At 42.8% G+C, this 15311-nt stretch overlaps 1 protein-coding gene across 10 annotated transcripts in view; it reads left to right on the forward strand.

Moving 5' to 3' along the window:
• The first annotated feature begins 2164 nt into the window (after window positions 1-2164).
• The window catches only part of LEKR1 (leucine, glutamate and lysine rich 1), a 171813-nt gene continuing 158666 nt past the window's right edge, over window positions 2165-15311 (forward strand). For 2 of the 10 annotated variants that reach the window (XM_025436132.3, XM_025436134.3), the window contains exons 1-2: window positions 3770-4001; window positions 6213-6302. In XM_025436132.3, the coding sequence (XP_025291917.1) occupies window positions 6255-6302 (48 nt within the window). In that variant the 5' untranslated portion in view covers window positions 3770-4001; window positions 6213-6254. Of the gene's footprint in view, window positions 2303-3408; window positions 3490-3767; window positions 4296-6212; window positions 6303-15311 lie in introns of those variants that run through there. The other 8 variants (XM_025436138.3, XM_049099856.1, XM_025436133.3 and 5 more) reach the window with 8 other exon arrangements.

Genomic DNA, 15311 nt, shown 5'->3' on the forward strand with positions numbered 1-15311 from the left:
CATTTGGGTAAAAATAAACAATAAGTAGGATCGACTGAGTTGTGTTTGGAAGGGTTCTCAATAAATGAGACATTGTGTATGAAGTGCCTGGCAAACAGAAAGAGCCCAATAAATGTGAGCTTTTAAAAAATTCTGCAATTGCATTGGATAGAACCCAGAAATAGCAGTGAAGGCTGTGGTTGCTTCCAACCTGGGAGGCCTGTCTGCAACCATTTTATTCAAACTTTTGAGGGAAAATAGTGTGGTGCCGTGTTCTGGTTCACAGGATAAAAATAAAGTTGGGCTAACTATAATTTTGCCATGCTCCCTTGGTACAGTTCTGAACTCACTTTGAAATTAGCAATCTTGGGTGGACTTCCTGATATTTTTATCAGACTTGCTGACAAAGTACCTATTCTCCCACATGCTTTTTATGGAGGGAGGGGGAAATAGTATTCCCTGCCAAAATGAATGGGGTGAGTGACAGTGCCCTGCTGGGTCAATATCTTAGGTACGTTCTTAATAGAAATAAAAGAACAGACAACACAAAGGTCTAGAGACATCGCAGAAAGCCTCTTTTAGTCACTTCACAGAGACTCTTCTCCCAAAACTAGGGACTGTATTTTTTCCTTCAAGGGTCACTGACCCACAGGGGAAAATGATTAATAAAGGGTCGTACAGGAGGTGAAAAGGAACTTTATCACTGGATCACTTTATGAAGTCACAGTAAAAAGAGAAATTTAGCTAATTTAAAATTCAAGAGCAGAATGACACAAAACTTTATTCAATATGTTCAATGATAGGAATTCTACTTCGGTTCCAGTATGGCCAATAATGGGGTGAGAAAAAGCAGTGGAAAAACAAAAGAGACAAGGAATGAAACTCAGAGGAAGAGATCAACACAGAGCCAAGAATAAACACACAAGACACTGGGGAGAGGCTTAGGGGATTACTTTTTTTAAAAAGTAACACCCCGTCACAAATCTTCATCTGTGCTGTGGTCTGCAGGAATAACACTTTTCACTACCACTTTTTAACAAAAGCTATTCTTCACAATTTATTAACTCTCTTCATCCTTGAAATTCTTACTGGGCCTACTGCTGTTCAGTAGAACTTTCTCTGATGATGATAATGTTCTAGATATGGGCTGTCTGATGCCATGGCAACAGGTGACTCCTGAGCCCTTGTACTGTGGCTAGTGCAATAAATGGAATTTAAAAAAAAATCTCATTTTAACTAAATAGTCACATGTGGCTATCGTATTGGACAGGAAGTTCTAAGAAACATTTACGGTGTGGACGTTGATGGTGGGAGGAATACTAGTCTCAAGACTGAGGACGGATGACATTAAATCTCAGAATGAATTACAGCCTTTTAGCCGTATCTTCTCCCATCCTTAAGGCGTTTCCTCTGCTTATCATGCGTGAAGCACTCAATAAATATTATTGCTCATAATCACACTAGTGGCCAAACTAGCCTCAGCAGACTCACTTGGGAGTGCAGCTTCTGTTCTAGATGAAGCGCTCAGTGGATCTAGATGAACTGCTTTGGGTCCCATGTATGAACCCCATTATTGAGAACGGGCGCACCTCCACCGTCCCTCAGAAACACGCTGAACATGAGCAGCTGTCCACGTTCTTTGCCCGTCTCCCTGACCACTTGGTTGTCTCCTCTACTCCCTTTAATTCTCTCTCCAATACTCTTCTTGCTCGTGTTCCCTAGATTACCAACAATGCTCTTTGAGGGGGTGAAGACTCTAAGTCAGTAGTTGGCATTGGGGCAAACACGCCGGCCGGGGTCCCCCTAGCTCCACTCTGCGTGCCTGGAGCAGCAAGGCCTTTGGGAGAGTGGGGCACTGCATGCTCTCATTTTCATCGGTGGGCAGCTACCAAGGCCACTTGGGCTGAGCACCCCCAAACCTGCAGGCTGTGGTTTTCTTTGTGTTTATACTCAACCTCCCTTCATTTGATGGTAGCAAGTGTCTTTCTCTGCCCCTGAGCCACCGGTGATTTCTCCTGTGACAGCTGCATTTTCGACCTCATGGAATCCTCACAAAGGAGAGATGGGGACGGTTCAGGAGTCATGACAATCACCCCAAGAGCTGCCCCCCCCCCCCCCCCGTGAGTCACTGAGCGTCACCCCACCGAGGGGCCGAGGGGCCGGTGCCTGCCTCTCGGGAGGAGCTCATCCCTCAGCACTGTCTTAGGGAGGAAGGAAGGACGTCCCGTCCCGCAGCTGAGCAGCCTCTGCCATCACTCGCCAACTAGGGTTTTCAAGAGAGCTTTCGGGCCAGGCTCCTGCGTCTTGACTCCTTGGGGTCGGGGTGAGCGTCCCCACGGCCTCCCCGCGCCCTCGCGGCCACGCCAAGGGGCAGAACCGCCCCGCACCCCTTCGGGCTCAGCACCTCCAGCGGCCGCGCCTGTGCCTGCCAGGAGGGCTGGGGCCCGGGCCAGGGGCCCGTGGGCGGGGGCACCCGCAGGGGGGTCTCCCCCCCTCCGTGCAGGAGGGTCTCTCCATCCCCCCTTAGGAGGGTCTCCCCCCCTCCGTGCAGGAGGGTCCCTCCCCACCCCTTAGGAGGGTCTCTCCATCCCCCCCTTAGGAGGGTCTCTCCATCCCCACCTTAGGAGGGTCCCTCCCCACCCCTTAGGAGGGTCTCTCCATCCCCCCTTAGGAGGGTCTCCCCCCCTCCGTGCAGGAGGGTCTCTCCATCCCCCCTTAGGAGGGTCTCCCCCCCCCCCCGTGCAGGAGGGTCCCTCCCCACCCCTTAGGAGGGTCTCTCCATCCCCCCCTTAGGAGGGTCTCTCCATCCCCACCTTAGGAGGGTCCCTCTCCACCCCTTAGGAGGGTCTCTCCATCCCCCCTTAGGAGGGTCTCCCCCCCCTCCGTGCAGGAGGGTCTCTCCATCCCCCCTTAGGAGGATCTCTCCCTACCCCTTAGGAGGGTTTCTTCCCACCCCTTAGGAGGGTCGTCTCCCCCCCCCCCGCCCGCCTCCCCCTCGTGCAGGAGGGTCTCTCCATCTCCCCGCAGGAGGGTCTCTCTGCCTCCCCACCCCCGCAGAAGGGTCTTCCCCCCCCCATGCAGGAGGGTCTCTCCCCCCCATGCAGGAGGGTCTCTTTCCCCCCCATGCAGGAGGGTCTCTGCCCCGCAGGAGGGTCTCCATCCCCCCGCAGGAGGGTCTCCCCCCCATGCAGGAGGGTCTCTCTGCCCCGCAGGAGGGTCTCCCCGCCACTCGGTGCAGGAGGGTCTCCCCGCCCCCCCCGGAAGGCCTCCCCGGGTCCCCCTCGGCCTGGGGACGCTCGGGTCCTCCTCCGCAGCCCCCGCACGCCCCGCCTCCAAGCCCCCCCCTCCCGCTTCCGCCGGCGCTCGGGCCGGGGGCGTGGCCAGGGAGCCCCGCTCTGCGTCAGCGGGCGGCGTGGGCCGTGACGTCACCGCGCCCTGACGTCCGGCCGACGTGCGGCGCGGTCTCCCGGGAGACCGGGGAAGCCGTGCGCGCCGCGGGTGGAGCCGGAGGTGAGCGCCCCGCCTGCCCAGCCCGGGAAGCCCCTCGCAGCCGAGGCGCCCCGCCCGGCCTCCGCCCCGCGCCCCCCCCCCCCCCCCCCCCCGCCGCGGCGGCCCGGGGGCACCGGCTGGGAAGGCCCGCGTTTCCGGAGGCCTGCGGCGGTGTGGGCCGGAGCGCCCGCCGCTTCGGGGACGCCTCGGGGCGTGAGCCCGCCGCCCGGGCCCTGACCTCGCTTGGGTGGTTCCCACGGGGCGGGGGGGGGGGGGCGGGGAGCCCGCGACCCGAGGGCCGAGAGCCGGGCGCGAGCTGCGGCGAGCCAGGGGCTGGGCAGCGGGCGGTCCGGGGCGTCCCCGTGTTCCCGGCACCTCCTGCTCCTGCTCAGGCGGCGGGTCCCCAAGCGCATAGGCAGGTGCGCCCGGGGCCAGGGTCACCTGTAGGAACGGGAAGGCCTGACCGTGACCTGCTGCAACGCGCAGACTAGTGCAAGCCTGCCTGCCCCGGGCATGCGCCCTCTGCCCCTCGGGTACGCAGGGAAATCTTTTTAATGACCCAGGAGGGGTTTCTAGACGTGAGAGCCCCCTTTTTTTCTTTTTTTTTTGGAAATGCAGCCATCCGGGAAGCGCTATCCCTGTGCCTTGGGATTGCACCTGGGGGGCCGGGGGCTCCGTGCTGCAGGTGGGTAGGCCCTAGAGCCGTCGCCCTCAGCTCGACCTCATCGCAGACCGCCCCTTCCAGGACCCGTGAATTGACAACCAGCCACGGCCCCGTGTGTAGCAGGCTGCATCGAGGACGAGTTGGCCATTTCTCCCGAGAGCGTGTATGCAATGGGTTGTGTCTCCACAGCTGTGCAAAACAAAACAAAACAAAAAAAACTTGGGATTTCTGTCTGTCCTTCTAGTCTCTTTAGCAGACCCGCTCTGATGTGCATCACAGTCTAATGAAACTGCTCACTCAACATCAACAAAAACAATGCAATTCTTTCTGCATCGTGGAGACATTTTCTGGGTTGGCAGTATTTCAATTTTTAGATTTTTTTTCTTTCCTTCTTAAATGTTCAGAACGTACCAGATTTCCCCACCTGCTATATAGTGAGGACATCAAGAAGGCGCCAAACAAAAACTGTTCCGCTGGTCCCTTGTTTATACGGTCTCTAGATCCACGCTCTCATAAAATAGTTTTATGGGTGGAATTTAAAAAGGAGATTTAAAATAAATAAATAAATAAATAAATAAAAATAAAAAGGAGATTTAGTTGGTGGTTTTAGGGAACATTCTACTCCCACTAGAGCTTAATTAAAGTGATGCTGTATTATTTTACTGATGGTGAGTCCATTGTGAAATGACAGACGAGGGAATAATGAGCCTTCTGCGGATAATGAGCTCTTGCCACATCAGAGACAGTCTGCCAAACCTTAGGTTATTATGTCATTGGCTATATGGACCTTCGTTGGGTATGTCAGTTAACTTTACCCCCATAGTTAACTCCACATTAAACACACATCATGTTTATATGGGAAGTCAGCTCATTAGTTATTTGTTTTAAACAGCACCTCACTAAAATGACAGCTTTGTGCTAACGCGGGATGGAGAACTTACTTTCCACCAGTGGCTGCACAATTAAAAAAAAAAAAAAATACTGCCACTACAAGAATTTTTGTCCACTACAGTTTCCCTAACAACTTGCTGTGGCTGGGGTTGCTGTCTCTGATAGAGTACTAGGCCTCTCCGGTCTGTCTATCTTTGTGTCAAAATCTGATGGAAAGCAAACAGCCTCGGGAAGCCTTCCCTAGTTCCCCATTCCCACCAGAAAGATAAGACAGTTTCCTTTCCTGAACTCCCAGGTTGCTCCTTGTCAACTACCCCTGGCCCTCAGACTTTCTTCTTTGCTTTGGGATTGTGCCTGTGTCATCTTACTCTGCTGCTCCCTTTCTGTTCCTCACTCCTCAGATGTATATATAAACATTTCTCATGAAACCGGGCTGTGTTTTCTTTCTCCGTATTTGGGAAAGATTAAAAAAAAAAGAACCGAAAGTACTTCCTCCATTCACCTTGTATAGTTATATGAAAGTAGTGATAGAATTTTGTGTTGAATTCTTTTATTAGAAGTGAAAATATACTAAAATAGCAGCATAAAATTATGTATATGTTCATCTTAAGTGAGCACTTCTCATGCTTTGATCAGTCTTTAGTGCCTGCATAAGATATTTAATTTGATAACTATTTTTTTCATACTCATCCTTTATTTATTTATTTTTTTGTTTTGTTTTTTTGTTTTTTTTTTCATACTCATCCTTTAAACCAGCATTTATGTCACAATTGTTTTTCTTATCTGCAGGACTAAAATGCTATCTTTAGATATTTTTCTGTTAGCTTTTTAGATTCCGCACCCCTTTTATTAAAGAAAGCGAAATAAATGGGCCTGCTTGAAATTTTAAGTGACACTTATTCTTTATTTGCAAAACAAATAATTAGTAGAAAAGCCCCACAGAAATTACAATTAGACTCTAATGTTCTAAAGAAAGAAAAGTTTTCTAATTCAGTTGTCTATTTTCTTTCCTGTTCTATTGGCCTAATACCTGAGAAAAGTTTTAGTTGTACCTTCTAACATTGAGTTGATAAAATAACTGTTAAAAGTTATCAACATTCATCTCTGACTACTCCCAAGAATTTATGACTTTTAATTTGAATTCTATTCACATTACTTTAATTCTGACTATTGCCATCAATGTTTTTAGATTATTTTACTTCAGAACTCCCTCACTGTATTTTGGGAAATTATGGATCGTCACATCCCCATGCATGCATTACCTGAAGAAATCCAAAAGGTATGATATTAGATGGGGTTGTCACAGTGTAACATTAAGAACGTTTTAAGGTAGATAGCTCTAAAACCTGGGGGAATGATTTCAGAGGTTTTACACACATTTTGGTTGGGGGATCTGCAATGAATTGATGGAGTAGTAAGGGGAATAACCATAATGGCCAGATTGTAGAGTTCAGTTCAGTGCAAAGAATGTTGAACCTGTGAAGGAAGACACCTGTAATTCCAGCACAGTATTTGACAAGTTTGTGGAGCTTTTGTGAAAAGAGGGCCTCTGGAATGTCCACGTATTATATTTTAATATTTGTCTAGCAGCTTTTCAGAAGAAGAAAAAAAGAAACCTTATTTTTAAAAAAATGGAAATAGGGGCCCCTGGGTGGGCTCAGGTCATGATCCCAGAGTCCTGGGATTGAGCCCCACATCAGGGTCCCTGCTCAGCAGTCTCCCTCTCCCTCTTGCCTTCCCCTTGCTTGTGCTCTCTGTCTCAAATAAATTAAATCTTAAAAAAATGGAAATACAGGGGCCTGTTTTAAAATTTTAAGTGAACCTTAGTCTGTATTTACAAAACAGATAATTCGTGGTAAACCGTTATAGAAACTACAATTAGTTCGTGACTTTTTGTGATGCTAAATGTTTGTCTCTCCATATAAAGGTCTATTTCAGTTTCACCTCGATTCTTGCCTCTTATCATGTACCTGGCAGGGCACTGTTTTAAAACCTTTCATATGTATCAACTACTCATTGAATTTGGCTAACAATCAATTTTAATTTAAAAGTTTCTATCCTGCTCTCCTCCCTGTGAGTTCATTTCTGCCCTCAGGCTGAAGCATTTATCCTGTATTTTGTTTGGCAATGCCTGCATTAAGAGTTTAATTTTTAAAATACCTCTTTGAAACTGATTGACAAATTGTGTATTGAAACCTCAAACATTAACTATCATTAATCATTGAGGTTTTTAAGTAAACCTACAGTCAACTCTTAATTAACCACCAATCCGTTACTTTTTAATTAAAAATTGCAGTCATCCCTCAGATATGCTTTTATCCTTTGTGCATGTTGCTTTGGGCTGCCTATTAGCATTAATCATTCCATTGATTTAACTTGATGCTTAATGTTGCTGCATGTCCTTCAGATTTATGTAAAATGCAATCTAGCAGGAACTGGAAGAAAAAAACCCAGAAAAAGACTTTTTAAACCATTGCATTTAATTTGCTTTACCTTTTAAGTTACATATAAGAGCCATTAAGCATAGAGAGAGCTTAGCTATGCTATACTATCTGAGAAATGGTGCTTATATATGTTTGAAGACATGGTATATCCTTCCTCTCTCTCTCAGCTGAGTTCATTCCAGGTATTAGGCCAGTATAGTAGAAATTAAAAGAAACAGAACAAAACAGTCTGAAAGAAACAATACCCATACTACAAATCCCAAGGAAAAGGATATATAATCGCATGAGAAAATAACTCTAAAAGACAGTGTATAATTTAAATGTCATATTAAGCGGGGGCGCCTGGGTGGCTTAATGGTTGAGCGTCTGCCTTCGGCTCCAGTCGTGATTCCGGGGTCCTGGGATCGAGTCCTGCATCAGGCTCCCCAGAGGGAGCCTGCCTCTCCTGCTGCCTATGTCTCTCATGAATAAATAAAGTCTTTTTAAAAAGTGTCATTTACGATAGTATTTTCTTTGATAATGGAGAGTTGGGGGGAGCAATCCATGATTTTGGGATGGTTGAGGGAGGGAGGAGCTTTATGTGGGAGATAGAACTGGAATTGGCCCTTGAAGGCTGAGTATTTCTATAGACAGATGGGGAATAGGGCATCCTAGGCCAAACTAACAGAAACCTACTGGTGAGAAAAAGCTGGCCAAGTCAGAGAATGTTTAACAATGTAAATGTTTTGAATACATGAAAGAGTGTATTAGTTTGACAATATTTTTTATGAGAGTTGTAGAATGCTCTTTTTTTCATGTTTAAGGTACTGTATAATTGTTTAAAAATGATAAAACCCAACCTTTCATAAGTCTACAGTTATATTCTCAAGGCAGGAATGGCAGGCAGCTGTCCATACAGTGCAGAGAAGGGACATCAGGAGAAACTCAGCTGCCTGAGTCCCTGGATAATTACGCTGATTGTCTGATTGTCGCCCTTGTCTTGCTGAATGTTTAGAATGTAAAGTGCAACTCTGTACTTTTTCAGACCTAAGTTAGATACATTTATACCACAAATATTTATCAAGTGTCTATTATGTGCTAGACACTATTCTTGGATACTTGATTATAAAGCGAAGAAAGAAAATACATACATGTAGCCACAGCCTATTGAAGCACAGTCTAAGAATAAGTCAATTATTTGTTTTCCACAACTTCTTACCTTCCTGTGATTCATCTAGACTGTCCATAATGTAACTTGTTAAATTGCTTACTGATCAGCAGTATGTCTATGTAGTCAGCTTCCCTGCGTCATTCCATACAGAACCATGTTGAACAAATAAATAGCTTATAATGGTAATAGGAATACTTCAGATTAGAGCCATTTCATTATTTTTTTTTCAGTTTTTTATATTAAGCTTTTATTTTTATTCCAATGCAGTTAACATATGGTGTTATATTAGTTTTAGGTGTACGTTTTAGTGATTCAACAATTCCAGGACTATTTCATTATTAAGGTGAAGAAAACGAATCATTTTTTCCACCGTGGCTTTGAAATTGTGCTCATTTCTTTATTAGATAAATAAGTGGGTGAGGTGTGTGGATCAGTATGTGGTGACAGGTTCTTCAAAGGTTTTTTCTTTTTTAATTTTTCTTTTTAGCTTTTCATGTAAGTTTTTATGCAGGCTTTTCTTTCTGCTGTGTTTCCTTCTGTGTGTGTGTGTGTGTGTTGTATATATAGGCAAGGTAGGTTAGTGTAGAAATTAGGGAAGAAAAGGTGAGCCTTTCCTATTTTTTTTGTACTTTTGCTATATAATCTGTAAATGGATGATGCATGATAAAGAATGAAAATGTACCATACTGTACTATTAATAGCAAAATAAATAGTAATTGAAAGAGCTGCAAGAAAACATAAAGGTGGTGGGGGCGGTGTGGAGAATGCTGATGACAACCAGCTAGAGTTACAGAATCCATTTCCTGATTAGAAGCCTACAGTTGTTAAAATAACTACCCTGGTCTCATCTTCTTAGGAAATCTTAGAAAAGAAAGAGTAAGATAATCTTTTGACTTGTATTCCCTAAATCTTTCTGCTTTTACTCACAATTTCTGAGCATGAAATGCACCTCCGACATCCATATCCCTAAGTGGCAGAAAACGTAAAATAGGTCCGTGGGCTGAAGAGCAGGACCACACTTGCCCCCCTCGCCTGCTGCTAGACTCTACGGTTCACTCCTGCGAGTGCTTAGACCATATCTCTAAATCTTCTCTCTAGGCTGAGTTAACCCCCACCTGTCTCTGACCTCCAGTATGAACAGCTTTGCTAGAATTTTCATCCAGCATCCTGAAAGCAGAATGCACTTGTTCTAATTGAGGATTTTACTGCCCTAGTTTAAACGGAAACAATACTTCGAGATCTGCAAAGTAACAATTCTTTATTCCCCTTCTGAATGTCAACTGATGTTAGAGATGTGTGGACTTTTCTTTTCAGAAAAAAAAGCAATGGACACCCTTTTAAAAAAGATTTTCTTTATTTATTCATGAGAGAGAGAGAGAGAGAGAGAGAGAGGCAGAGACACAGGCAGAGGGAGAAGCAGGCTCCATGCAGGGAGCCCGATGTGGGACTGGATCCCAGGACCCCGGAGTCACACCCTGAGCTAAAGGCAGACGCGCAACCACTGAGCCACCCAGGCGTTCTGGACACCTTTCCTTTTGCTGTTTCTGCGAGAGGACATATGCAGAAGTCAAAATAACTCCAATAAACTAATGGAAAAATCAGTTATTTGCAAAAGTAAAACTGAGCTCTTGTTTTTTCAGACGGTGACAACATGAACACTTGTAATAGGATTTTAGCTTCAGGAGATATTTATTCCCACAGAACACAAAGTAAAATAAAGAGACTAGAGTTGTTTGTTTTACCAAACAGAAGTGGTGGTGCAAGGGCTGGAGAGCACACTGTTCTTTCTGGGCTAACAATCCCTTTCCCTAGCAGCAACAGCTCATTTTGTCCTGTTTCAGTAAAGTAATTTTAGTACTTTGGAACTTTGAAATTTATTCAGAATAACAGTTTTATATTTCCAAGCACAGGTTGTCATTGCCAGAAAAAATAAACGTAATTTTCCAGGTCATTTTGGGCCACTGTGGCTAGGGTCAGATTTTGTGTTGAGTTAAAGTAGAGGAAAAAGGAGGAGGAGGATACAGTCACAGAAATGTTAGCACTAGCATCCTGGGAAAAGTAGTGATATTTGTAGATATTCGTATGTGGTTGTGAGTATGGGTGTTGTGATTTTAAGCAATTATAGTTTTAAGACCTCATGGCAAAAGAAACAGGAAGCAATGTTAATTTTTTGAGAAACCATTCAGTTAATGTTGTGACCCAAGATAGTTCATTAGGAAAAATGATTTAAAAAATATTATAAGGAACCTTGAAAAGTCTGCATTTGTCAATTGGTAGTCAAATATATATATATATATATATATATATATATATATATATATATATATATATATTTATTTATTTAGTCAAAAATACTTTTGTTGGCAGCCCAGGTGGCTCAGCGGTTTAGCACTGCCTTCAGCCCAGGGCCTGATCCTGGAGTCCGGGGATCGAGTCCTGCGTCGGGCTTCCTGCGTGGAGCCTGCTTCTCCCTCTGCCTGTGTCTCTGCCTCTCTCTCTCTCTCTCTCTCTCTCTCTCTGTATGTGTTTCTCATGAATAAATAAATAAAATCTAAAAAAAAAAAATACTTTTGTTGACTGGCTGCAGGGGTCATAGAGTGTAAGGTGAGGTTTCCCCATAGAAAAATAGGTATTAAAAAAAAAAAAAAGAAAAGTATTAGAGGACATACACTTTGGAAGAATATTTATATAAAATGAGTGTGTTATGTGTAATTTATATATGAAGCCAACATTTCTTAAAATCGCTCAGTTAAATTTCTTATGGATTAATCTCTGTATTTTAGTCTCAGATTGATTTATTTTTACTTTTACTATTTTAAAAGTTAAGCTTCTTAGTTTGAGATCATTGTAAATTCACATGCAGTTGCAAGAAACGATACCAAGAGATGCCAGCCTCTTCTTTCCCAGCTTCCCCTTCTCTCCCCAGGTTCCCCCAGTGGTAACATCGGCAAAACTGTGCTGCAGTGTCACGGTCAGGATGTGGACGTGGATACAGTCAGGATGTGCACCAGTTCCATCGCATTGCCCTTTCATAGGCACGTTCACGTCACCCTGCCTCTTCACACACCTCCACCACCCGACCTCCCAACCCTAATTCATGGCCCCTGGGAACCATTGATTTCTAATAATTATGTCATTCCAAGAGTGTTGTCTAAATGGCATGATGCAATATGTAACCTTTTGGGATTAGTTTGTTCACTCAGTGTAATTCTCTGGAGCTTTATTCAGGTTGTTGCCTGTATCAGTAGTTTATACTTTTCTGTTGCTGAGAGATATTCCAGAGTATGAAGGTTTACAGTTTAACCTGTCGAAGGACATCTGGATTTCCCCCCAGTTTTTAGCTATTATGTATAAAACTGTAAATATTCATGTATATATGAATATGTGAACATATGTTTTCATTTTCTTGGGATAAATGCCCAAGAGTGCAATTGCTGGGTTGTACAGTAGTAGTAGTAGCAGCATTGCATGCTTAGTTTTTTTCAGACACTGTCAAAGTTTTCCAGAGTCCTCTCCCATTTTACATTCTTGCCAGCAGTGTATAAGTGAGCCACCTTTTCTGCATTTTTATCAGAAACTGATGTTGTCATTAGTGTTTAGGTTAGCTTTTCTGATAGGTACATAGGAATAATCTCATTGTGGTTTTAACTTGCATTTTCCTAATGGCTAATGATGAATATATTTTCATGTACTTATTTGGCATCCGTGTATCTTGTTAGGTGAAATTTCTCTTCATGTCTTTTGGCCATGTGTTTTTTTTTTTTTCTTTTTTAAGGTTTTTTTAAGAGAGACACAGAGAGAGAGACAGGCAGAGACACAGGCAGAGAGAGAAGTAGGCTCTATGCAGGGAGCCCGATGTGGGACTCTCAGATTTCTTTGTGCAATCTAGATAATAGTCCTTTGTCAGATATGTGATTTGTAAATATTTTTTTTCCCAGTCTGTAGCTTGTCTTTTCATCTCCTTCACAGGGTCTTTTGCAGAGCAGAAGCTTCAAATTTTGATGAAATCCCAACTTATCAATTTTTCCATTTATGGATCAAGCTTTTAGTATCAAGTATAAGAATTCTTTGACTAGAAAATCCTAAAGATTTTCCCCTAGGTGTTTTTTTGCTTTTAAAATCATATTTTTGTTTTACATTTAAGTCCATAGTCATTTTCTGTTAATTTTTGTATAGGGTATATGAGTTTAGTATAAGATCCTTTCTTCCTTCCTTCCCTTTTTCCTTCCTTCTCTCCTTCCTTTTAAGCCGTGGGTATCTGACTGTTCCAGCACCATTTGTTGAAAAGGCTGTCTTTCCTTCACTGAGTTGCTCTTGGACCATTGCAAAAAATCAGTTTGGCATATTTATGCGGACCTATTTCTGGGTTCATTATTGTATTCCATGATCTATGTTTGCTATTCTATTCCACTGATCTAATACCATAGTCTTGTGGTATTAGCAATATAATATGCCTTGAAATCAGGTAAAATGCTTCTTTCCACTTTAGTTTTTTCAAGATTGTTTTAGCTCTCCTGTTCATTTGACTTTCCATATAAGCTTGAGAACAATCTTGTCTATATCTTAAAAAATATCTTGCTAAAATTTTGATAAGAATTACATTAAGCCTACACACTTATACACACACACACACATATATACATGTATATATAAGCATATAAATTTGGGGATAACTGCTATCTTTAACACTTTGAATCTTCAGTATGTTTCTCTATTTATATCTTTGATTTTTTAAGCAGTATTTTATAGTTTTTAGCATAAAAGTGTACTGTACATGTTTTGTTACATTTATGCCTTAGTTTCATTTTTTTGAGCAATCATAATTGGTATTTTTAATTTCATTCTATGTGTTCACTGGCGGTCTATACAAATATAATTAGTTTTTGTATATTTATCTTCAGTCATTGACCTTGCTGAATTGTTTATTCTAGGACTTCTATTGTAGATTCTTTGGGATTTTCTATGTAGACAATCATGTCCTCTCAAATAGGGACAATTTTCTTCCTCTCTTTACTGATATGTATACCGTTTACTTCTTCTTGCTTTCTTGCTCTGGCTAGAACTTCCACCATTATGTTGGATAAGAGTAGAGAGAATGCATATCCTTGCCTTGTTCCTAATATTAGGAGAAAAAACACTCAATTTTTCACTATTAAATGTAATGTTGGTATAAGGGTTTTTGGCAGATGTTCCATACGGGTTGACCTTTAAATTGGTGGTGTAACAAATTGACTTACCGATAAGGAAGGATCCTATGGCCTTATGAAATAGTCAGATGGCCTGTATAATTAATGATTCAAAAAGTACAGTGTCCGGTCTCAAAATGTTTCTTCCAATCTTTTTTTTTTTTTTTAAAGACTTTATTTATTTATTCATGAAAGGCAGAGAGAGAGGCAGAGACACAGGCAGAGGGAGAAGCAGGCTCCATGCAGGGAGCCCGACGTGGGACTCGATCCCTGGCCTCCAGGATCACACCCAGCACTAAACAGCTGAGCCACTGAGGCTGCCCACGTTTTTCCCAATCTTAATGAAATTCACTAGCTAGACATTCTTTGCCTCTTTTTAAATGGCAAACCTCTTAGATTAGCATTTTGTACTGCTGTCACTCTTACCTTTGTGGAATAACTTATCTGTTTGTTTCTTCCTTATCCAAGTACAGAAAGCATGGGATGGGTGGGGGAAGAAAGGAAGAACAGCTCTGGAGCAGAGAATGCCTCAGCGGGGCAGCAGGAGGTTACTGGAGTTCCTTCTCTAGTTGAAGCAGAGACAGGAACTTTGAAAAGGATCTGAAGCCTAATTTCACCTTTAAAAATTTTTGCATCATTTTCATATTAAATAATTATAATTTTAAAAGTACAAACACGGCACGTGAGAAGTTTATTTATAATTTATTTTTAATCTGTACATTTAATATACTGCATTTGTTGATACCTCCTCCAAAATGCGTCTTGTAGAAAGCAGAAATATCCTGCTAATGAGAGCTCTTTTGTCAAGAATGACAGCATGTCATTATTTTACTTACAAAATGAGGACATGACATAGCACCAAGTTATAAGAATGAAACACAGATTATATTTCACAAAAAACCAAATACCTTTTACTTACTTCATTTGGGAACATAATTACAGTATTTCATATTTTCTCAAGTTTCACAGAAATGTCCTAAGTAATTAGCCCATACAAACACAAAGAATTTGAAAGAGCTATTGCGTTTTGTTCTGTTGCAGTTTTACTTACAGAAGATTATTTACATATAATAACATTGAAAACTTTTGTTCCATATACTTATTTAATATAGATCAATCAGGGCAGCCCTGGTGGCTCAGTGGTTTAGTGCTGCGTGTAGCCCAGGGTGTGATCCTGGAGATCCAGGATCGAGTCCCACATCAGGCTCCCTGCATGGAGCCTGCTTCTCCCTCTGCCTGTGTCTCTGCTTCTCTTTCTCCTCTCTGTGTATTCTCATGAATAAATAAATAAAATCTTTAAAAAATATATAGATCATATAGATCAATCAGCGATTCAGATTGTACTAGGCCAGGTCTGGAGCCTCTTCTTATGGATTTATTATTTTATAATTTGATAGTCTTGTTTCCTAGATCATAGTATCGTGTTTGGATTCTCTTTGCTGAACTTCTAGAAGGCTCGGTCTATAAAATGTATTATTCACGTATTTCAGCTTTGTCCACCCCTTCCT

The sequence above is a fragment of the Canis lupus genome, chromosome 23, assembly GCF_003254725.2.
Source record: "Canis lupus dingo isolate Sandy chromosome 23, ASM325472v2, whole genome shotgun sequence".
Classification (NCBI taxonomy): Eukaryota; Metazoa; Chordata; class Mammalia; order Carnivora; family Canidae; genus Canis; species Canis lupus.